Source organism: Passer domesticus, chromosome Z (genome assembly GCF_036417665.1).
Source record: "Passer domesticus isolate bPasDom1 chromosome Z, bPasDom1.hap1, whole genome shotgun sequence".
Classification (NCBI taxonomy): domain Eukaryota; kingdom Metazoa; phylum Chordata; class Aves; order Passeriformes; family Passeridae; genus Passer; species Passer domesticus.
In genome coordinates, this window is record NC_087512.1 from 12,253,486 (window position 1) to 12,278,941 (window position 25,456).

Below are 25,456 nucleotides of genomic sequence, written 5' to 3' on the forward strand. Positions count from 1 at the left end.
CCCTAGGTAAAGATGAAAATGTGGAAGCAACCCCATTATACACAAACTATCTACAAAAAAGAAAATTAAACAAATGTAGGATTTTGCACATGCCATAGATTCACTATAGTGCAATATATTGAAAAAACTGGAGACCACAATCATAGCATAGCAGCCCTGCTCTTAGCCACTTTCAAAGAAAAGATACCTATGACCAAAAATGATGCATAAAAAAGTATTCTTATTTATAAATCCAGACTGAGTTTTCAGACAGAAGCAAAATAAACATCTTGACGTATTTTTTTTAAAAATCAATTCAATTTTATGTATACATAATATATCTACTATATATACATATATGAAATCATATACACATTTCCAAAAGTGCCCAGACCAGATCTCTTTACCACCTTTTAATTGTTAATTTTATTATTAAGCAAGAAAGAAGATTCACAAACCCTAAACAATTTAGCCCTCAAGTTCACAAATGTATTGATGAATTCATGATACTATGAAAACAGTATTCATAACAACTCAATGCTTCCATATAAGATACTGTCACATCAGCAGAAATGCTGGAGCTGCGTAAGGCAGGCAGACCTGCTCTCTGTGTTACAACCAGCAAAACTAAGGAAAGTTGATGGGCGATAAATTAAAGTAGGAGGTAACTCTCTTCTGAGAAGTAACAAGGCATCCATCTGCCAAGCTGACACACTCTCTAGGGAGGTGCTGCTTCCATGGGGCTCCTGTCAGGGATCTCTCCGAGAGACAACAAAGCCCTGTACAACCCACTGGTACCCACTGCTGTTGTTTCACACGTGTGCCAGTGACACATCCACAAGCTGGCTGAGAAGGGAGCAGCAGCGAGGGCTCTGGAGTGCACAGTCAACCCTCCCATCCTTCCACAAGGAAGGGGTTTGAAAGGGTTTGAATCTGGTGAATCAACAAATGGCTACAGGACTGCTGCCACAGTCAGGGATATGGCTTCTTCAGCCATGGGACTTGCTTTGAGAACCTGGTCTGCTGAGGGCTGATGGAGTTCATTTATCAGAGAAGGGGAAGAGCACCTTCAGTCATTGTCTTGGAAAGGGGGAAGAGGCCTTTAAACTAAAGTTGTCAGGAGAGGGGCAATATTTTGACACAGTCAGAAAGAGATGCCTGCAGAGGAGCAGCTTGTCAACAGAGCACCTGAAGAGCTGCACAAAGGAATTACGATTCCTCCTGCCAGTAACTCAGCTGCATCAGGGGCCTCCATGCAAGCATATAGCACAGGGAATAAAAAAAGTTGGAAATGTGTGTGCCTGGCAGGTACAATGTTACTGGCATTGCAAACGTGGTGTGATGGTTCTGATGACTGGAGTGTTGGAATGGATGGATGCAGGCTCTTTCTTTAGGAAGCACAGGCAGGGGACACGAGGAGTGGGTGCCACCCTCTATGTCAGTGACTAGCTGCAGTGCATGGAGCTGTGCCTGGGGATGGATGAGGATCTGACCAAAGATTTCTAGCTCAGGTTTACAGGGAGGGTAGAGACAGGTGACATTACAGTGGAGTTCTGATAAAAGGCTGCCCAACTAGGAAGATTAAGCAGATGAGGTCCTTTATATGCAGATAGGAACAACCTCACCTTTGCAAGCCCTGGTCCTCCAGTATCTATTGGAGGGGCAACACAGCATGGCACAGGAAATCTGGAGGTTCTGGAAGGCATTGATGATTAACTTCCTTCCACATGTGACAGAACAGCCAGCAATGAGAGGTACTATGGTGGACCTCATTCTGACCACCAAGGAGCAGCTGATGGGGAATGTGAAGCTCAAGGGCAGCCTTAGTTGCAGCAATCATGAAACGGTGAAATTTGAGTTCCTCAGGGCAGTGAGGAGGGCACACAGTAAGCTCACTGACCTTCACTTTAGAAGAGCAGACGCAGGCTTCTTCAGGGATCTGCTTGGTAGAGTCCCATGGGATTGCACCCTGGAAAGAAGAGAGGCACAGGAAAACTGATTAATATTCAGAAATTACCTCCTCCAACCTCAGGAGGGATGCATCCCAATGAAGAGGAAGTTAGGCAAAAATGCCAGGAAGCTTGCATGGATGAACAATGAGTTCTCAGACAAAGTCAAGCACAAAAATGAAGCCTACAGAGGATCGAAACAAGTACAGGGTGAGGAATACTGAGAGATTGTCCAAGGCAAACATATCCTGTGCTGCATCCAGAGCAGCATGGCTAGCATATTGACAGAGGCAATTCTCCCCTCTATTCTGTCCTCAGAAGACTCACTGGAGCACTGTGTTCAGCTCTGTGTCCCCCAGTATACGAAAAACATGAACCTGGTAAAGCAAGTCCAGAACAAAGGGTGTTCAGGGGCCTGGAGCACCTTTCCCACAAGGAAAGGCTGTCAGAGTTGGGGTTGGTCAGCATAAAGAACAGAAAGCTCTAGAGAGACTTCAGAGCAGTCTTTCAGTACCTAAAGAAGCCTACAGGAAAGCTGGAGATGGACCTTTTACAAGAGCACAATAGTAACAGGCAAGGGGGGAATTACTTCAGACTGAAAAAGGGTGGGTTTTGATTACATTTCAGGAAGTAATTCTTTACTGTGAGGAGATGAGGCACTGGAACAGATTACCCAGAGAAGATGTGGATGTCCATCCATGAAAGTGTTCAAGACCAGGTTGGATGGGGCCCTGGATAATCTGGTCTAACGGAAGGTGTCCCTACCAATAGCAGGGGGTTTGGAACGAGATGATTAAGGTCCCTTCCAAACCCAAACATTTCTATGAACTCTGATGACTGTATGGCAACTTGCCTGTTCTCTTTGATGTTCTACAGGTCTGATCTTGACAGAGCTATTTGAGCTCTTTGAAGTTTCATATGGTTCCTCAAAGAATTCTACAATATAAACATAATTACTCTAAATTAGAAAACTACATAGATTATAGTACTGTTACATGATTTCTGACAGCAGGTCATATTAATCCACTTTTTCACTAGTGTGGAGCAAAGTGTTCAAAGTTGCTTCTGCAAATTCAAAATGTGTGTACTTACTGGTGTTGATGCATGCACCCAAAGAGAGAGGTAAAAAAATCCGTAGCTTATGTAAAGGATACAAATATGATAATTTATGCATACTGAGCTCTTAAAATTTGCAAAATGGTTTGCACAGTTGTGTGAACATTTCCAGAGTGAAAATATATAAGAGAATAGAACATGTTAACATACATTTTTCTATTTCTATAAAAAAAAGGGACATAGAGAAAAAGTGATCAGAAAGTCTTGATAAAACAATTTTATATAATTTAGTTATAATACAAACTGGATAAAACAATTTCAATACAAGAATGAAGACATTAGTACTTTTTGATTAAATAAACAGAGGGACATAAAATCGCATTAATGCAAAACTCTTACTGCGTTATATGTCAGACCACAATAAAAGGATATACAGTTAAAACAAACCTTGTTCTGATGTTACATCCAACTCCTGCTGAACAAATGGTCCCACTTCATTCAGGTCTTCAGTTACACAAGGCACAGAATTATTTCCATGACTAATTTTCTTCTTATCAAAATATTTTGGCTTTGCAGACATTCTGGTAATAGGGATTAGAAAACACAATTAACAACATAAGTACCTGGCTCACTTCAAATATTGCTGTTTCTTTCATACTGCAGCCTAGTGCCTAACTGTAAACTAAGCACTGTTGTGATATAACCAATATTCATTTAGGTTTTCTCTCTGACTACAACTTAAACCAAGCTTAATTTTTTTTTGCATAGCTGTGGTATTTTAGTGCCATTAATGGTACACACCAGGTACAGACAGGCTGTTTCCAGACAAACTGTGCTATGTCCTTAAAATCACCTGGTTAAGGCTACATTTATCTCCCTCACAGGAACTTAGTTTATTGGGAAAAATAGGAAATGGTCAGACAAGAATACAATCATGTCTCAAAATACTAGAGATTATTTTCAGAATACTAGAGATCTACGTAACTCACTCTCTATATATATTCTAATACTAGAGGTCAATTTTTTTTCTTATTGCAATATAAGAGGAAATGCCACAGAGAAATTCAGGTTAAGGATTCTTTATCTTCAAGACAGTGCAAGATATTAACAAATAAAATATTTACTGCTCTTTCCATCTATTTTTCTGACATGCACACATATGAACATAGCTAGATTACAGATCTAGAGGAAAATAAACTAACACTGTGAACCACTCATCTCAAATAAAAGAAAATTACACTGAAGAGAGGGGAAGTTATCTGAATTCTTTGAGAAAACCATGACACCTGTTATATTTGTAATCTAGATTCTATTTCCATCACTAAGTTTATAAACAACCATGTACAATTCACTTAATATGCAACAGCTACTTTATGTACATGTGCTGACTGAGAATATTTAATTTGCTTCATGCAGCTGTAACCAATATGCCCAAGTTTGACTTTTTGCACAAAATTAAACATGTATATAATGCATAAATATAAATATTGATATAATAATACATATATAACAGTAGATCTCCTCATGCTGCTTAGTAGAGGAATTATGACCAACTAGAGTTCTTAGGTTAAAAAAAATTACCCCAAATCACTTTCACAAAGATTATCATAGACTTGTACAATCTGAACATCAAGAGGAGAATTGGCCACTGTGGAAGAGCCTTCATCCATACTACTTTCTTCCTCTGTTCTCGACTGGGCTTCTGATAGAGATGCAATTTCTTTCAGATATTGATCATCTGGATGCTATTAATAAAAACAACAATAATCAAAATTCACTAGTTAAAAAAAACCCACCAGGTACTTTTAAAAAAACCACAATGCTTTCATATAGAATGGCTATACTTAATTCATATCCTTTTCTTTATTATACAGCAAAAAATCCTGGATTTACAGATTTACAGAAATTAGTTTCTCCCCTTTTTGCATTAAGTGAAGCAATGGTCCTCTGAATTATGAAAATAAAATATAAGAAAGATTTCTCAGTGTCAACTGAGTATGAATTGTCAAAGACACTATGTGACACTATAATCAAGGCAAATATATACAGTAAGATTTGGCCTTATCCAGACAATATAAAACTCTCGACTTACCACTGAAAACAGTATGAAAGGCAAAAAGAGATACATAACCTTGTGGTTAGATGCATGCACAAGATTTGTAAGCTGTAAACAAAATACTTGTCAAAAAACCAGAAAATACAAACCAAAAGTAAGAAAAAATCCCTTCTGAAATTGGAGAAAAGTCTTCTCAACCTGAGTCGCACAACCCTCTTCCCTCAAAGCCTTTCATGTATTCTCTGACTCTCTGTATTGTTAATTAAAGAAGCTAAGTGATCCAGTTGTCTCTGAAATATAAATTAAAGCAACACGTACCAGATTCCTCTGGCAAACTGCCTCCTTCAAATCCACACATATACTCCAAATCTCTGTAACAGTGCTAGTCATTTTTCACTGGTCTTTAACCAGTTAAAATACTCTAGTCAGACTGTATTTGCACTGTCCTCAAACACAAAGGAACTCTTGCAAGAGGAACTACTTCTTTATTCTTTGCCTTGCTTTGCCATGTTCCATCTCCAGTAGTATGTTTTTTTCAAAGACGATGTCCAAAACTAGACACAGTGGCCAAACTTACAAGAATTTGTGCAAAAAATGTGGTGTCTGAATAAATGACCTATATTTCGAACTTCCAAAGAGAATTTTCATCTCCAACTTAAGTATTTCTACTGACAGATTTTCAGTATTTCTGGATTTTTTTCCCTTTTCTTTGCAACTCTTAAAAGAAAGGCTATTAATCAATATTCCATGTTTTACTGAGAAGAGAACTATGAGGTAAAACATATATGTGATTTTTCCTACTGGCATAACTCACTCACACACTTCACTAACACTTGTCCCATCCTTTTTCTTACCTTACATTTTATGCTCCGTGTTTGAGATCTGTCTCCATATAACTGTTCTAACAACCATAAAGATGTAAGGACAGCTGCTGATGATGTTTTCAGATGTATCACTGGGAGAGTCTCTTCTAAGGAATCTTGTTTATTGGAACCACAGGGCAGTCTTTTATCAGACCATCTGATCATCCACTCCAGCAATTTTGAAATATTGCTTAATTTGTCCATCAAATCTATAGGCAGTTCTTCTGCTGGTACAATACCAACTACATCAAGAGTTTTGTAAATGTATTTAGGAATTGCCTGAGTTTGCAGGGTACAGGAAGTATGGTTACGAAAGGTCTGGTTTGCTTGTGCAACACTGACTCCTTGATTGTCAGTCTGAGCTCTGTATATTGGTTTGTATTTTAAACCAAATAAGCCTTCTTTAAGTCCTTTTTTTAGGTTACACACAGAAGGTTCTGTGGTCTGCCCAACAGACTGTACAATTGTTAGTTTTTCCAAAATATTTTTGTTTTCATTACAGGCAGGTACTTCTTCAGGATCACAGGATGCCAGGGTGACAGTATAGCAAGACCCTGCTCTAAACACACTTTGACTTCTAGCTTTGTTTTGTCGACGTTTTAGTGTTGTGTGAACATCAAAAAAGAGAGAGTTCAATTCATGCTCTCGAAGCAGCCCAGAAAAGCTAGTGAGAAATGGAATTCCAAGGTCACCGTACTTTATCAGGTCTCTCTCAAGAACATAACTCAGAAAGAGTTCTAAAAATCTAACATACTCATCATCATCACGTTCAAATTCCCACGCACCAACTACAGGCAAATTATCTTGATTAAGCCTGTCTCTCCTACACACTTTGTCTTTATGTTTTGTTTTACAGTTAGGAGCTTTTATCTTGTGTGTGGTATTTTTGTTACCTATTTCCCTTTGTTGTTGGAGTTCATTTTCCCTGTAAGACAATAGATGTAAGAACCATTAATATCCAGATCCATTTTTAAAAGAGTTACATGCAACATTAGTTCCTTATCTTCCACTGAAGTTAGAAACAGCCAAAACCCCCAAATTTACATTAGTACAATGTATAGGTGGCAAGTTAATAACAAAATCCATAGACAGAAACTAGGCAGTAACATATATGAATGTAGACACAGCTGATAGTAATTTACACTTCAATAATTTATTAGTCACATACTAACTAATATAACATTGGTAATTCTATGATTTAGGAAATCTGTAATTCGTCACTTGATAAATCACCCATAGTAACAATTTACCTGTTTGGTGACTACTTGATCAGCAGGAGACAACTCTTCCCTCCCTGCCCCCAAATTTAAGTCAAAAGCCTTCTGTTGCAAATTTTTCATACCTTGGCAGTGAAGGTGTTTGAAGTCTTGTTTCTTCAGTAAACAAAGCATCAGAAAGTGTGTCTGGTGAGTCTGCTTCATTATATACCTGAGGATTCCCAACATCAGTAAGTGTGCTTGTGCTTAGACTAGTACCTAATGAGAATCTGTCATAACAGTGTTCTTCATCATTTGATGCTGCCTCTTCTACTGGCTCCCAAATATTAACTTCTATGGGGCCTATATTCTTTACTACACGTCTCAAGGCCTTCTTCCTCACTTCTTCAGCAGCTTGTATAGACATCACGTTTTCACTTTCAGGACTTTCTTAAAAAAGAAAACCAAGTTTGCAGTCTTAATTTTCAGTTTTAAGTTAGTCTCTCAAATTGAGACATGAATTAGATTTCAATTAAAATAATAAATTAGAGCCATTTATAAATTCAACAAGAAACTGTGATAATGTGAAGAAACATCAACATTTTGAAAGCCACAATACCCTGTGACTGGTATAGAAATCGTATGTATCAGAAAGAAAACACAGACTTTGTGACAAAACTCAAAGTTGTCCAACTGAAAATGGCAATAATTGTTTTGCATGGGGTATGACAGAAAGTACTGACACAAGCTAATAACTAGGATAAAAACCAAAGCTTGTTTAAGATTTCCGGAAGAATGATGAATGTTACCTTTAACAGTACTGTGTCTGAGTCGCTGCTGAAGTCCATGATATTTATCTCTTAGTGGAACTCTTACATCTTCAGGATTAGGAAATGCTTTTACAAAAATCTCTACCACCTACACAAAAAAGAAAGAATTTTTTCCAGTAGCTATCACACAAGTAGGTGTCTTTTCACATATAACTTACACCATGAGAAAAGAAACAGTAGGTTTTCCAAAGAGGAGAAATATTTGTGATAATCTATATTGCTTTTGTACTAGTTTTAAGGTCTTTTACCTTTTTTACTGGTGGCAATCCTCCAAGCAGACTTAAAATTACATCCTGAACTAATTCTTCAACATTCATGAATCTGCAGAAAGGCAGCATTCGACAAGCCCACTCCACTGCATTCAGACAAAGCTCAACTGTGTAGGCATCATATCCATTCTTATTTGGATCCTAAAAAAATTACCAGAAATATTAATTACTATGAACACTGTATTTCAGCAAAACGATTCATACATTGCAAATAGTAATGCTTCTTAAAAATAAAAACCTCTAACTTATCTGTTAAGCAGAGCAGTATATGATGGCAGGAAACAGATGAGCGTTATAATGGATCATAACGTACGTTAAAAAAATAAGAGAGAGAGAAAAAAAAGGGCTTTTTAAAACCAGCTTAGGAAAATTCTATTAGCACACAGCTGAAGAGTTTGTTTACAGTCACAAGTAAAACCTGAGGATTTGCCTAAACTGCGAAGTAAGTAATTCTACTTTGACTTCAGGTGATCATAAATTCTTTCTTGTGAGCAAGATAATTAAGCCTTGCAAGAGGCTTTTAAGATAGAAAATACTGTTCAAAATAAACCAGTCTATCTCATTTGTCACTGTCAGATGAAGTACAGAAAAATTAGAATAATCCACCATTTGAAACAAAGCCATACTGATTATCTGAAGCTTAGTTTTTCTGGTGAAGAAAAATCTTGGCCTTCTTACAGAATACCTGACAAATATGCTAGTAGTTTCTTTCTTTTTCTTCCTGGACCTCTGACATCAGTTGAGAAGGTATAAGTAGAGAAAACATGATCAAATTTTAATTTTTTCCATTACTCTTTCTGACAACCATGTATACTTAGCACACCATAAACCCTATTTGTGGTGTACTAAGTATGTATTATTCAGGAAATTCTCAAAATATCTTGACCTAATAGGGAAAAAAACAAACCAGAAAGTAAATTCTTAGGTCAACAAGTGTAGAAGCTATTGCTTTTCGGGCAACTCTTCTGACTCCAGTACCAAGCAAAAGCCTAACAGAAATACTGTCAGGAGGATGGAGATCACACGCACAGCACACTGCTCCATAGCATCAAATATGTAATTCACATTGCAAGCATTGTGCTTGTTTTGTTCTGTTAAGCAAATAGAAGTTCTCACAGAAATATACAGCAGATCTTTAGAATTCTTCTCATAGCTTCATACTATTAAGATGTATCTCTACTGTATTAGGAATACAATTACCTTGATATTGTTAATATTTTCCCTTGCAGTTTGGTACCGCCTACAGTTGTCAGATAATTTTTCACGAACATGAAACATCCAACATAATGCACAGAACTCTCTGAACCAACCTATAATACAAAAATGCAATATGATGAGATTCTATTTAAATAAATTAAATAGAGTAGCTTGACATTTTTCAGTATTGTTCTGGAGCTACAGCTCCTTAGTCCCACTTAGTGTTCATGTTCTTTCACATCTATCAGCTCTGTAACATGACTCCCCACACCCAATACAGAACAGTAAATTTGAATAAGAGTTTCGGTAACTAACATAAAAGCTGGAAATGAAATGTGTTCTTGATGCATTGCAATATACTATTTCAACCTAATATGCCAGCTGTGGATTTTCACTGGTGTTCTTTTCTCCAGCTCTAAATTATTTTATGTTACTCCATACGGACCTAAAATTTTACAGGTAACATCATCAAACTGATGGGCTCCAGAAGATGTAGATCCATAGAGTGCAGTGCGGAAATTGCAGTAACAAAGTAAAGTCTCTGGGAATGGACTCAGCAAAGGAAGAGAATCTTTCATTCGAATCTATAATAACAGGTAAATAAACAATCAAAATGTCAATAAAAACCAGTTAACACTTTACATGTATCACTACTAAATGCACAGCCTCTCAGTTATTACAATACTGCCAAGATCAGTAAAACTCCCTGAAGCTTGCTTTTGATTTTCTTCAAACCACTATTCTGAAAATTCATTTAAAGGAATATGTTTAATAGGAACTATGGCACAAAAAATGCTTTTGTTTGAATGGTACTCATGATTACAATGAAATACAAGAGTAACAGAAAGTATAAGAACTAAGATCACAATCAAGAACTGATTCAACACAGTCCAGGTTGCTGTCACCAAGGCTGACTAGCTTTGCCTCCAGTTTCAGTTGAAATGTCTGAGCAGCTCGCCATGCCAACAATAGGCATGTGACCATGCAAACAGAAGTAAATACTTTTCAGCCAGATCAGTTCCTGATCTCAATCACTGCATTAATGCTGGTGCAGGGGGGGTGCAGTAAGAGAGAGCCATACACACTCTCTTCTTCTTTAAGTAGCTATATTACAATGACCTAAGAAAAGACTGATTATACACAAAAACTTTTAATCAATTTATTCTGAATTTGCTCCTGTGCAAACAAATTGTACAAAAGTAAAAAGAGACCTTACAAGTTCTGTGCACTAAGATGAGCCCACTACCAGAAGTGAGCATTACCTTCTATGTTAATATTCAGCCCTAATGATTTGGAGCATGTATATCCAGCTAACAGCTATAACTCCCAATTCAAGTCTTTTTTTTTTCCCTTTTAATGGAAAATAAATGAATTCATATGTTACCAAGTAGGTACAGAAAGACTCAAAGGAAACACCTTATGATTTAGATACCCTATATCTTTAAGTTCTGGTTTCCTATAAAAATGAGCATGAAGTGTAAAACTAGAAGATGACATGTACAAAACGTGACATCAAAGCCAAGGTGAGACTGAATGCTTCTGCAGCTGCAAACTTATCAGTTATATTTATAATTGATAATCAAGTTAAAAATAGAAAGTGAAATGTTTACTTTCTGCATAACTTTTCTTGCCCACTTCAGCTGTGTAATATACCACTGTGCTGCAGAGCAAGAACAATGAGCAGCCCGGAAGAGCAAGATAATTCTCTGAAGAACTCCTGACACTTTCTGACGGACTTCTTTCTCTGTTTTTAAAAGAATGTCATCGCTGTCTTCCTGAAAATGCAAAGACAAACAAAGCTCAAAATTAGAAAGGACACATAACTAAATGTTGTTACTAGTCCTAATCTTGTCTTCCTATAGCATAGATAATTTACGGAAAAAACACAGAGGCACACATACTTTCTCATCACTGCAGTACTACCTGGGCAGATGAGCAGACATGGAAGAAAACAGAAAAATGAGCTCAAAAGAACTAGAATAAAGCTCATAAAGATTTGTAAATACCATCAAACAAACACACAAGAAACAGACTTACTTCACTGAGAGAAGCTGGTTGAGGACAGTACAATGGTGGTGCTGGAAGACAGAACCCAACTGGAACCAAACCGTAAAACTTTCTGCAAAGATCCTTGGCAGAATCCATCAAAAGCTGAAATGTCTCTGAGAGAATATCAACATCTGCCATAGCAGCTGCTTTCAGTAGTTCCTGCATTGAACTATAAAGAACATCTGCATCTTCCTCTTCAATGGGATCTATAAAATATTAAGCCCAGAAACAGATAAATTAATTGAATCAATACATGGATTTTCATTCTGACATCATTACATTCTCTGAATTTGCATTCATATATTATAATAACAGACTCATCTACTTGCTTTAAGATTAAGATCTCATGCATTAAAAATTAGCATTCAATCATTAATTTTAAGTTTTTCCCCATTACCATGACGCCTATTGCCTTTCTAGGTAGAGCAATGGAACTTTTTAGCCAGGCATTTGCCTGGCATAACACTCTTGTCCACCTACTGACAAGAACTTGAAATGCTTTCAGACAAAAAGATAATAAAATAAAGAGATTGTGCCAGTAAACTTTCTGTAGAATATAAATAAGGTCAGGTTGACCCAGCTAACAGCGGGAATTTCAGCAGTTAAGTATTAAGTTAGGAGCTCACAGTATCTGCAGGCTCCAGTGAAGACCTGGCCAAGAGCCAGAGACAAGTGAGAGACCTGCTTGTGTGTCTTCATGTCTCTAAGGGCAAGACAAGTGGAGACCAAGGGAGCCATGACCACACGCCAGAAATACAGTGTGTACACTGGTTTGTGTGTGTCCTTAAATGCCAGGCACTTGGACAGGCTGAGGAGCCCAGACCAACTCCCTGCTGTATCCTGTACACTGCTCCAGGCCAACTGCTGTGGGCGGGTTTGGACAGTGGATGTGTGTGGGGGAAGAGGGTGTTTGTGAGTGGGTGTTGTCAGTTCTCTGGGGCTTTGAGAGCTTACAGACACAGACATGAGCTACCTGTGACACTCAGCAACTGGGTCAGCTGGCCACCTACTCAGCTAATGGTCTTGCCACTGGCCTAGCTACTGGAATGACACACACTGTACAAACAGGTACCTTTATGCCAATCTTAACCCTGACCAACAGGAGAGGGAAAGGTGATATGGCTGTTGGTGCTGCCTGTGTGAGTGGTGAGCACGTCTGTAGTTGTTTGTGTGAGGCCATTCCTATGTAGGTACTGTGTATGTGCCTACTGGGAATACACTCTTAGCCTTGCTAGCTGCTGGATCTCATCCACTTTATCAGAAAGGAAAAAGCAAAACTAAACTTCTTATAGCCGATTTCAAGTTTGATTATATTTCCCATACTTGTTAACATATAAAATTTTTTGTTTGTTTGCTGTAACGAAGATTCAATTTTCTTTCAAATAAGTTAATATCAAATATGGTCAAACAAATGTTTGGACAATACAATGAGAAGACAGGATTGATAATTTATTTCATTTCTGAAATGATCAAAGCCAAAACACAGACCCTCGTGAAATTAAAGTGCTTGAATATATTATAACAGTAATACACACACTGGAGAAGACAAAGAAATTGTTTCTTTTTCAGACAGTGTATAACACTGTATATGCAGTCAAATAACATTAAAAATAACCACAATTATTTTTCATTTTAAGTACCTGTGAACTTCTTGTATTTAATATGTCCTGATGTTTCAGAAGTTACTGGCTGTCCTAACAAAGACTGTAACTTTTCCTGAAAAGTCTGCATTGGTAATAAGCTTAATGGCAGGTGACACTCTGGTTTTTTCATTCTGAAAGTATAACAAGAAACTGCTCATGAATAACAAAGTAATATCCATACATAATCCAATGAAGGTCTGTTAAACTAATAGCTATGCCAAAATAACTAATCACAACACCTTAAGACTCGTAGGAGTCTGGTAATAAGAACTTCTGAGGCAATATATATGGTTTGTCCCAATAAACTTCATGGAAATAACTATGTAACAAAAAATAGTATACTAATTCCAGTTGCAAGTTTACCTTGAGAGCTCCTCAGAGTTCTGACAATACAGCTGGTAGGCCAGACCAATTGACACAGACAGCTTCCAGTCCCCAAGTGTGTGTGTTAACCACACAGCCTCTGGAATAAGTCCACCAATAAAGAACAAATCAAGAGCATATTCAGCTGTCCACACAGATGAAAGCTTCTGGTCCCTGACAGCTCTGGTAACCAAACAGTGTTGCAGTGGAATGACACGAGGAGGTAAATCTGTGAAATGAAAGGCACATATTAAAGTTTACATAAATCCTCATGCTATCACATGAATAATCTGGAATTCATTTGCTCACATTGCTTGTGGATTAGTTACAGTGTACAACTTCTTTTATTATTAATATACTTTTATTAGAGGTATACTGTGGAAGTGCATCTGCAGCAGCAGATGCAGCTCATGCAATGGTATAAGAGTGTGTTCAAAATAAGCTATTTTCCTGCTCAATAATGTTGGATAGGAAATCAAGTGCAAAATCTGTGTTTTTGGTTTTTTTCTCTTAAAGACTTAATCACACTGATGGATCACTTACAAATATTCTTCATATTTGTAGGATATACCAGAGGATACCCATGAGATAAATGGAAATTCCTAGCGTTTTCCTGGTGTACCCATATTGTTTGTACACATTCTGCTTCTTGCAGAATACAGAATGTTAAAATGCATTTTTGAGAAAGAACAGTACATAATATTCTGTGATTCTTTGATTTTAGGACAGTATGTAGATACAAACTTGAGACAAATTTACTATCTCCTTTTTTGTTCAGATTTAGACTTGTTTTTCTAAGTTTTGCTTCCTCATTCTCCTGGAGAGGTGCTGATCAACATGAATCCTAAGGAACTATTTGCTTCTCTCACAACTTCTGTTTTGCTCTGACAGTGGCATTACTGAGGAGATATTCACACTAATCCAGCTTGCACAATGTAATTTTACCCCAACTGTCTCACCATATACATGGATCTTTGCCTAATCAAGTATTAAAATCAAGGTTTTATTTTGTAGGTTTTATCATGAAAGCTGTCCAAATAAAGCATTCAAGAGGCCACGAAGAAAGAAGTAGATACCAGGGCATGCTGTAGTACAGAAGCATTAAAAATACTCAATGTATTCAAATGCACTACAGAAAACCTAATCAGTCAAAATAAGTTAATATTGTAAAAAAATACGTGGCATTATAATATGAACTTACTGGTAGAGTACTTAAAATACTTCCAAACAATACTTCCTTTATTCTCACAAAGATATGAAAAAGTAGGTCTGAAAATAAAAATTTCCTAACCAAGGAAATCTTTAAATGGAATCTCTCTGAAACCACTCGTGATAAATAGTAATACTCAGAAAAATGCTGAGAGGCAGGACTTAACAAGTACTACTGGATTCAATGCCAAGCAACTTGGTATTCCTATTTGCTTTGACAAGATGGTGTCTGAAGCATTTGGATTTGGATTCCAAGACTTTGACTGTCAGATAAGCAAAACATGCCTTCCTCTGGCTTTTCAGCTGGGGTCACACCAGATCACAGATTGAAGTACTTCTTCAGCACTGCTGTTATTCCACTTTTGGGAGGATCAAAGTCAGTCAGAGCCAGATCTTTAGGCAGAATTCTGATAAAGGATGATAAAAAGGCTGAGGGCCTTCCCTTCCTCATTCTTTAATAGCAAAACCAGTTTGGTGAGTAACAAGTCTTCTGAGCTAGAAGACAGGAACGGTGAACAGAATTAAGACCCCAGTCCAAGGGAAAATAGTCAGCAACCACACCACTTAACAATTCTGTTGGGCTGGATGGGATCCACCAAAGGGTACTGAGGGAGATGGAGGAAATACTCAGACAGCTTCCATCATTACCCACAGTCCTGGCTCACCAGGGAGGTTCCAGAGGCTGACCAGAGGCTGGTAAAAGGGACACTCATCGACAGGAAGAGCTGGAAGAAGGGTGTGGACAACTACAGACCTGTCAGCCTGACTGTGATGCAGAGGAAAGTCATGGATCATCTTGAGAGCCATCACGAGATACATACAGGACAACCAGGATCCATCTTTTCTCCCAAGTGCCAAGTGACAGAAGAGGAAATGGCTTCAATTTATGCCAGGGGAGAGTGATACTGGATATCAGGAAAAACTGCTTCTCTACAAGGGTTGTCAAGCATTGGACCTGGCTGCCCAGAAAGGTGGGTTGAGTCTCTATTCCTATAGGTGTTTTAAAGATGTGATGCTGCGGTGTTTAGGGACATGGTTAGTGGTGGGCTTGGCAATGTTAATGGCTGGACACAATGATAATGATCTTACAGGTATCTTCCAAACTAAGTGATCCTATCTGTTGGAACAAAAATTGCATCAGCCACACTTTTTTTTGTGACATCCTCATGTTTTTTTTCTGTCTCCTACTCCACTGAAAAGCTAACCTGATCATCAAGTTAAAGCATAACTGATATCACTGATACGTGTGAAAAAAATTGTGAGATTTAAGCAACTAGAACAGCTTATACAGGAAATACCTTGTTTGATGTGCAGTGGATGAAGGATGTCAACATTGTGGGGAGGAAAGATGTAGAGCAGCTGCTTTGTGAAATAAGCAGCCATGAATCGTGCCATGGATCGAATCACAGCCATGGCAGTGTCAGTATGAATGCTGGTTACCATCCATAGTTCATGCTGAAAATACTTGATATCTAAAAAAAGAAAAATAAATTAAAACATTATAAAAATTATTTTAAATTTGAATGCTAAAATTATTTAATCACAGGTTATAAAACATTTTTTTTTAAAACAAGCAAACTTACATAATTTCTTGACAAGCTTTCAGAACTTACAGAGCTTAATCTTTTACACTAATTACACATTATACTAATAATAGAAGACTTTTCTACTAGATTTTTAATGAGATGAACTTTTAGCATCTAAATTTAGACCTGCACTGAGTCAAAAAAACCACTTCTTCACACGTGGAAATTCAGATTTCACTTAGATTCAGACTTTGTTTAAAAAAAAAAATTACAAGTATCTGCAAAAACATCCTACTGTCAAATTAGGACTGGTAACCAAACTAGAATCGGCTGTTTTTTCATGTTGTATCATAAAATGATAAATTACTATAAAATCAAATCACATTATTTCCCCCTTATTTTTCTTATTCAAAGTCCTTCTTTGAGAGGATTTGAGTAAAAAAATATTTAGCAGGTAACAAGTAAATAATGAGAGTTGTCTAAACACACAGTCCAACAAGTGCAGCTGAAATGTGATCTGAGGATCAGAGAAAGTCACTGAAAACAGAGTAAATTGAAAAGCTTCAAAAGCTGCCACATGTGCATGTGAGGGCACAGAAATTAGACACTAGGTTCTTCAAACATTGTCAACATACATTGTCACACTTTTAGGCAAAGTAAACATACCAGAAAATTCTTCCATCTGACTTGTGGAGAGCTGTGATCGCCTTAGAATCTCTCTTACCAGATGATCACAGAGTCCCTGAGCTTCACACACGTTATATTGATACAGGTGACAAAACAATATTGCAAGATAGTATCTACGCTGAAGAAAACATGCTCTTTTTCCTCCTGCATTAAAAAATTAAAAAAGGTACAAGTCCAAGTGGAAGAGAAACAATAAACACAAAAAGAAAGTGAAAGTACTATTTATTTTCTCTCCAGAAACACATCTACATAAACAATACACTTTGAGGAGTAGGAATCAGGAGCAGCTACTTTAGGATATGATCCTGCCATACAGCCTCTAAGTCCCTAGTAAGTTAATGCACATCCACAACATTTTCATTTCTAGAGATATGGCAGTTTTCAAAACAATACTATGAATAACTGTTAAGACACAGACAAACAAAGGAGAACTTAAGGAAGTCTAGCCTTCAAAGAAAGAATGCCTGAACCACAGTAGAGTTGCTTAGACATCCACCAAGCCTCCAATATTCTGAATTTTTTTCCTCTATGAAGTATTGTTTATTCTAATAACCAGCAGAAAATTTTCTCGGATGCCTGGAAAAGAAACTCTGGTATATCTGTTTTAAATCAACTCTTACAAAAACTCCTGACACAAGTTTTATTTTGTTACTCTCCAAACACTAATTCTTTTAATTTTACAACTACTAAAGGAATTGATTTTTCTTCATCTGTTTTTCTTTGTCTCTTTCTTGCTCACAAATTTATCTAGAGGCTCCCTGTACCAAGTACTTCATAATCACAAGAAAGCTCTGATATTAAAATAGAAATGTACAGAATTCTCTCAGAGAGCAACCAGATTTAAGTTTTGACTGGTGTCTATTCATCCTATCTTAATTTCAAATATGCATCCTTTACTCATCTCACCCCCTCTTTCTGAAGGGCAAACAGAGTCACAGATGTAAAATGATTATACAACTCACTCCCTCCACTCTCAAAGATTTTATCCCTTACCATTTGTTTTGAGTTCACAAAGAGATCTTTTCCAAATGTCCACAGATTCTCTGTATGAGCCTAAAAGGAACTTCTCCTCACCTGTAAAAGTCACATATTAACAAATTCAAAACTCTACTTTTAGTAGTTACTTTTACATTTACAAATACATATGCTCTTATTTCAGCATCAGAGATTTACTGAAAGCAGAACAAAATATGTGAGCCTCCAGTAAACTTCTATTCTCATAATTAAGTCTAAGTTTGGAGCATCTGAGAGAGAAGATGACTTTGAACACTCCTTGCCAGACACATAATGTATGAGCTCTCATCCAGGAGGAGCTTATATATTGTATGGAGTGCTATAGGAAGAGAAGTTAGAATTGTCTTTTAAGGGAGAGAGATCAAGAACATGGCAAGGAAACAGAATTGTAAAAGGAGACATAAATGGGCTTAGCAGTGTAGAATTCAAACAGTCGAACACAGAACAGCAAAGTGTAAGAAATTAGGCTACAATTTTATACTGTTAGGAAAAGAAATATGCTAGATCACCAAGTATCTTAGCTTACACTAATTTAGATGCTTAAATCAAGCTGACTACATTTGTGATTACAAAATGCTCATACCCACAATGACCACACAGAGTGAACAATCTTTCTACACAGAAATCCAGTTAAGAGACACACTGTGATGTCCATTTATTTCGGAAGAAACAACACAGGAGTTCAGAATTATAATCTTCCATTCAGATTCTTCAGGACATGGCTCAAAGCAAACTGAAGTCAATTAAGTGTTTTTATTCAGCTTAACAAACTCTAAAGATTATAATGCAATCCATAGACATACTAGCACACTAAGTATTTAAGACAGAATTATGACAGGAATTTTAAGAGAAGTCCCAACGTTCACTTTTCAGAAAAATCTGGTAGTCAGTTACTGTTTGTAAGTTGGATCTAATTTTCCTAGTTTTCAATTAACATTTTTACTAACCAGACACAGAATTAATCTTCAAATGTTGTTCTAATGTCACTCCTGAAGACTGGATGGTTGCTTGTATATGACTTAAAAGCAATGAGACAACAGAAACCTCTTCTGCACTCTTGCTCACTTTTCTTTTTAGCTGCATCTGATACCAAACCACTTTCTTATACAACAGTTGCCATAGTACAGTCAACCTGTAATTCAAGAAGTACAATATTACTAAATTAAGCAAGAATTAATGAAGTTGCCTACATCAGTTTCTTATGTTCTTTTATTTTGCATTATGCACCTGAAAAATAAGTTGTATCAACTACTTTCTTGACTTGGGTGAGGGGAAAAAATGAAGCACTTTTTTGCCTCATTTTTGACTAACAAACATTGTTCTGAATTTTCTTAAGCACAGCAATCTACTTTAAGAACCTAAACATCCCCTTGCTAACTAAACAATGGGGAAATGAAATAATCTCAAAGAATTCTCAGAACAGGTATTAGTATCTTTATTTGATTGAAAAACCTAAGCATAACACAGAAAAGCAAAGACAAGAAAACAAGATTGCAAGAGTATGGTTTTGGGCTGACAAGTCCTTGTCGCCTAGCCCTAGCACAGTCCTATTAGATGTACTAGCTCAGACACAGTCAGTTTTACAATACAAGCAAAGACGTGTTGCTAAAGACTTGAAAAAGCTTGCACAGTACTGAAACACATCTGTATCTTGAAATACTGCTGGGTTCATAATTAACACAGAGTCAGTCATATGCACAGTGCTCAGCACCTGGAGCACAATTAATCAAAAATATGGATTATCTTCTCTGAGACAACTGAAAGTTGCATATCAGATTTGCAGTGAACATAGTACTATATTTAAGGATTATTGAAGAAATACCTTTTCTTCACTTAGAAATAGTGGCAACAGTATACTTTCCCAAAAGTTGGACAGCACACTTCAGTCAAGTTTATGTGTGTGGAATAAATAGCTCTGACAGTTTAAGTAAATTAGTTTCCACAAATGGGTTTTTCTTATTGCTCTGAGACACCACATCCATAATGAATAAAAACTTTGCTGACTAAATTGACATCCCTGACATACTGCATATGAGCACTCTTGCTCCATATACTCTGCAACTAGGAAAGACTGAAACGCACAAGAAACAGAAATTTAAAGCATCTAGATTTCAATATCTGGATTGATGCTGCACTACCAATCCTGCTGTCAGCTGTCAACCCATCCATTATTTCCAAACTGATTTGCAGTTATAGTTTAGTCACCATAACCAAATTATATTCAAACATAGGTCTGAGCCTTAATCTGTATGCTTTGTTTATCATGCCTTTCCATGGAGTAAAAGGTGGAAAAAAAAACCAAAAGGATATTTCATTACAGTTTAATTCATACAACTTTCGTTCTATCATATAGAACCACTTAGACTGGAAAACACCCTTAGGATCATTGTCTCCAACCATTAACATTGCCAATCCCACTTCTAAACCAAGTCCCTAAACACCACGCTACACATCTTTTAAACAGCTACGGGAATGGAGAGTCAGCCCACTTCCCCAGGCAGCCTGGTCCAATGCTTGACAACCCTTTCAGACACTGGGGGACCTAGGGCTGGGCACAGGACTTGATGTGCTGCCTCACCAGTGCCAGGTACAGAACAACTGTCACTTCTCTGGTCCTGCTGCCAGGATTCCATTGTCCTTTTTTGGCCATCTGGGCATACACCTGCTCATGTCCAGCTGCTGTCAATGTATGTCCCCAGGTCCTTTTCTGCTGAGCAGCTTTCCAGCTACTCTACCCCAGAGTGTGGTGCTACACAAGGTTGTTGTGACCCAAGGGCAGGACCTGGTACTGAGCCTTGTTGAACCTCACACCATTAGCTTCACACTATAAATGCAGCCAGACCAGATTCTTCTGCAGAGCCTTTCCGCCCCCCCGCAGATCAACACTCCCACCCAGCTGAGTGTTATTTGTGAACTGACTGAAGGTGCTCTCAATCCTCTCACCCCGACCATTGATAAAGATATTAATCAGGGTTGTCCCAAATACTGAGCTTTTGGGAACACCACAGCAACAGGCAGCAACCGGATGTAATTCCATTCACCACCACTTCCTAGGCCCAGCCATCAGCCATTAATTCATTTTAACCCAGCAAAGAGTGCTTTCATCCAAGCCATGAGCAGCCAGTTTCTCCAGAAGAAAATTGTGGGAGCTTATGCCAAAGGTCCCACTTTAGCTTATGCTTATGCTAAAGTCCACATAGACAATATCCACAATATCCACAGCTCTTCCCCCATCCATCAAGTAGGTCACCTGTCACAGAAGACCAGGCTGGTCATGCAGGATCTGCCTTTCATAAACCTGTGATCACTGGGCCCGATCACCAGGTTTTGGTGTATATTTTTCCCCATGCAAAGCTTATTCATACCTTTTTTCTGTTTTTGCATCATGGTTTACTTGAGGACATTCTCTAAGCAGAGATTTCAGTGAGCTGAACTGCTGAGTAGTATTCTCATCAAGAATTAAGAAAACCGGCACCATGAGAGAGTCAAGTTCCACAAGAGTATTACTGTCAGAAGAGGCAAAAAAATTCTCATACTGTAGTACACATACTCTGCTTAGGGTGTGAGAAACCATTTTCAAAAGACAGAAGCATGCCAAAAGGTTTTTTGAGAACAACTGATCTTGTTGCTGTATAAACATCAGTTTTAATGTTTCTAATGTCAGCTTTGCCACATGCCCAGTCACACTTGGTCTTGAATGCCAGTACAAGACAGTCAAACACTGATGAAAATATTTCAGGACAAAATGCATCCACTGAGTAGTCTTCACAGACTTGTTTAAAAATGCATCTTGGTTTAGCAAAGTACATTTCACAAACTGAACAATGCTGAAAAAATGGATAATGCAGTTCACTGTGTAATTCAGTAATGCATCTTTCTCTTCCATATTTTTTGAAATCCCTATCTGCCATGCACCAAGGAGGTTTTTCTGAATGGAATATAGTTCCAATGATGATTTATCTTTCTCTTCAATATCATCTTCTGCATGGATGGTATCAAACATTGATGCGAATTCTAAGCAGCCTTCATCAGCTTTATCAACAGATGAATAGATTCTTTGGTTACAGAAGCTGGAAGGGCTATTGTAAAACTGCTTTTCATTGTCTGATTCTTCTTCAAGATCCTAAATCAGACAAGCGAAAAATCAACAGTTTAATTCAAGTTTACTGAGAGAGAGAGAGAGCACATAGACTGCAAAGAATCACCATTTAGTCAGTCTCATAAATGAAGTTTTTATGCTTAATTACCTTGCTTAAATGCTAGTACATTTAATAAACTGCAGTTTCATCTCAATCTCAAATGAAATGTTACTTGCAGAACAGCTGGGCAGACAAATTAAATTACCTAACAAAATTACACTGCCAACAGAGCAGCAGATTTTATACCAGAAAGGGAAACTCCGTCCTTCATTAAACCTAGAGTACAAGACAGAGATTTTGCCAGATACCTGTAAGATATAAAAGTCATTCAACAAAAGCTCATAAGCTTTAAAGAACAAACCAAAACTCAGAAGCACGAAATGAAGCTGGGAAAGGCTGCTCAGTAACTATGATCACAGGGCCACTCTTCCAAAAGACAATACAGATTTTGGAACTGATTAAAGAATTCTCTAAAACTCAGCATAAAGATAAGTATCATATTTATTAAGAATAAGACGGTTATTAAGACAGTCTACAGCCCCAGTACATCTAATAGCTAATGTTACATTTTACTATAAAGTGAAGCTAAAGCATTAGGTTTCTTGGGAGACCTTATAGCACCTTTCTTTACATAAAGGAGGCGACAAGAGAGAAGGAGACTTTTGACATGGACACATAGTGATAGCACAAGGGACATTGATTTTAAACTGAGAGAAGGCAGGCTTAGATATTAGGCAGAAATTCTTTACTGTGAAAGTGCTGAGACTCTGGAATGGGTTGGCCAGAGAAACAGTGTCTGCCCTATGCATGAAATGTCCAAGACAAGGCTGGATGGGGCTTTGAGCAGTCTGGTCTAATGAAAGGTGCTCCTGACTCTGGCAGGGGGTTGGAACTGGATGATCCTTAAGGTCTCTTCCAACACAAACCATTCTATGTATTGAAACACCACAAACTGATAGACATGTATATTGTCAGATACTCTTCAAAAAGTCAACTGAAAGAAATGCTGAAAGAAATAACTTGCTTAAAACTAAAAAACAAGTATCAGTTTGAGAAAATAAGCATATTCCTCATGTGTATAAAGAAAATGAGAATACTGAATGATTTTAAAAACACTAGTTAGGATAAATAAACCTACTGTTATTTTTTTTTAAACCCCCACAGTTATTTCCATGTAGAACACCTTAAACATACATAATTTCACAGTAAGTGGGAAAATGCTATTAAGTACCAGTAAATCCATGGTTTTCTCATTCATTTCTGTTGTGTCTTCCTCCAGGAATCTCGGAATGGTAGAAAAGATAGAACTTTGATTTTGAACTTGTTTTAAAAGACTGGCTTTTAAAGACAACAGTGATCGTAAGTACCGAGATCTCCCTTTACACTGAAAGAAACAACAATAACAGAAAACATCAGTTGCTAGCAAGACATACAGTTTCTAAATAAGCCAAGAAAATTGGTTACTGTTGTAAACAGCTTCAGTTCCAGAAGTCCCAGGGAGAATAGGACAGCAAGCATCTGTTGCACAAAACAAACTACCATTTGACCATGGTTTGGGGAAGCAGAATTCCCTCACACCAGACAGCTTTAGTTTATTTCATACTGAAAGAATCTGCTTTCTTGATGCCTGAAAAAGCCCTAAAAATTTGCCTGTATGTAGGGTTTTACAGCATTTTTACTAGTATCATATCTCTTTAAATCCTCAAATCCTTGCTCTCTACTCTAGCTTATGCAGGAATAGCATGATAGCTCACTTCTCCAAAAATCAGAATAGAAATTTAATTAGAAGAAAAGCTGCATTTTATCAGAAAAGCAAATATTCTGAACTAAGTATCTGTTATACCTTACGTGGTCAGCAACAGTTGCAGGACCTCTTCATTCAAGGGAAGGAAGGGACCTGGCTTCCCTTCTCCCAGACATAGCTCAATTCAGAAGTAACACAAAATGAAACAGAAATGCTTTAACTAAGCTTTAATTGCCACCCTTGACTAAAGACCTAGTGGACAAATGCATGCACTACCATAGGGACTAAGTTATAGAGGATTTCCAGAGTTCTTTCTCCATTACTCTGAAAGTTGACAAGAGCAGCATAACACCTGTCAACATCCCAAATCAACTCTACAGATAGGGAAGTCCCTGTTTCTTTTACAGTTCCAGAAAAATAATATAGTGACAGCTCAGACTGTCCTACTATAAATTTTCCTGAAATATCACCCAGACATCAAAAGAATAAAATTTCAGGAAATCTGTATCTATTGCTTTGCAGATCAATGTGGTTACTTAAACAACTTTATAATTCAAAGGTACTTGGTCTTCAATTTACACTTTTTCATGCAACTGAAATTTTTCACTTAAAAACCTATAAAATATTTCATAACCCTACCCTGGAGTTCAGCAAATTCTGACGGATGTTTTCAAGCTGTTGGGCTGAATCAAGCAAAAGGGATCTCATAAACCCTGACGGTGAAAAGTTGTTAGGAAATCTTAGTAGTGTTATCATGTATCCATCAGAGACAATGAGGTAGGGTAATCTTGGATGTGAAGCAACAGAAAATCTCTGTCTCAGGAGGTCACGTTCAGAATCTGAAGAACCAAGAGACTGGCTGGAATCTCGACAACAAGAGTGGTGCTGTCTAAAATCAAAATACATCAAAAATTAAGAAGCAACTATCATATGCAACAACCATGAACAGAATAATTTCAGAACATCTAATACCATGCAATCTAGTATCCAAATAAATCCCTTCAGAATCCTAGAGAAGTGTCTACCCTTTTGCAGGATGAGCACCCTGGATAAAACTATGCTTGCAAGATGCCAATATTTTACTAAAACTGCAACTTCTTTTAATTTAAATAAATTAAAACCAGCTTTCAATATCCACTTATTATTTCATTAGTAATAATTGTATTTTTTCATAATTAGAGTCTAAATTTCTATATCACACTTTCTTATCTAGCTAGTATTTGGTATGACAAATGCTTGAAGATGAAATTTGAAGGGCTAGGCTAAGAAAGTAATATATGAAAGAAAAGAACCCCGCAAAAATCTGAATCTGAATACAATTTCAGCATCAGTTCAGATATTCACTAGAAAAATTTTATAAACACACACATCTTCTCTTTCAAAATGTTTTTTCTTATACAGAAATCTCTCCTTACTGGGTTTCAGAAAACTACGTAATACAAGTATTCTAATATTAGACACATAGCACACTGTTTAGATTTATTTTAAAAAAAGTGGCTGCATACATTCAATATATCATCATAGTTCATGTATTTTAATATATTTTAGTATCTGATTTTTCAACCAGATAGTGTAAGAAGGTAATATACTGCTTTGAATGTCTTCACAAGTTGTTATATTTACACACTATTTGGTTTAAGGCATGCAAAGTTAATAAGATTTTTAAAAAAAAAAAGTTTAGACTCTA

General features: G+C 37.2%; 1 protein-coding gene across 7 annotated transcripts in view; it reads right to left on the bottom strand.

The window, feature by feature from the left end:
* The window catches only part of CPLANE1 (ciliogenesis and planar polarity effector complex subunit 1), a 58,358-nt gene that overhangs the window by 25,873 nt on the left and 7,029 nt on the right, over nucleotides 1–25,456 (bottom strand). For all 7 annotated transcript variants that reach the window (XM_064404065.1, XM_064404064.1, XM_064404063.1 and 4 more), the window contains 21 exons: nucleotides 24,409–24,658; nucleotides 23,257–23,409; nucleotides 21,252–22,009; nucleotides 18,834–19,018; nucleotides 17,866–17,946; nucleotides 16,852–17,016; nucleotides 15,958–16,131; nucleotides 13,451–13,679; nucleotides 13,085–13,218; nucleotides 11,433–11,650; nucleotides 11,006–11,170; nucleotides 9,841–9,979; nucleotides 9,399–9,508; nucleotides 8,178–8,339; nucleotides 7,909–8,017; nucleotides 7,246–7,549; nucleotides 5,895–6,828; nucleotides 4,566–4,729; nucleotides 3,432–3,565; nucleotides 2,782–2,864; nucleotides 1,880–1,948 (listed from right to left, as the gene is read on the bottom strand). In XM_064404065.1, coding sequence (XP_064260135.1) covers nucleotides 1,880–1,948; nucleotides 2,782–2,864; nucleotides 3,432–3,565; nucleotides 4,566–4,729; nucleotides 5,895–6,828; nucleotides 7,246–7,549; nucleotides 7,909–8,017; nucleotides 8,178–8,339; nucleotides 9,399–9,508; nucleotides 9,841–9,979; nucleotides 11,006–11,170; nucleotides 11,433–11,650; nucleotides 13,085–13,218; nucleotides 13,451–13,679; nucleotides 15,958–16,131; nucleotides 16,852–17,016; nucleotides 17,866–17,946; nucleotides 18,834–19,018; nucleotides 21,252–22,009; nucleotides 23,257–23,409; nucleotides 24,409–24,658 — 4,720 coding nt within the window. The remainder of the gene's footprint in view (nucleotides 1–1,879; nucleotides 1,949–2,781; nucleotides 2,865–3,431; nucleotides 3,566–4,565; nucleotides 4,730–5,894; nucleotides 6,829–7,245; nucleotides 7,550–7,908; nucleotides 8,018–8,177; nucleotides 8,340–9,398; nucleotides 9,509–9,840; nucleotides 9,980–11,005; nucleotides 11,171–11,432; nucleotides 11,651–13,084; nucleotides 13,219–13,450; nucleotides 13,680–15,957; nucleotides 16,132–16,851; nucleotides 17,017–17,865; nucleotides 17,947–18,833; nucleotides 19,019–21,251; nucleotides 22,010–23,256; nucleotides 23,410–24,408; nucleotides 24,659–25,456) is intronic.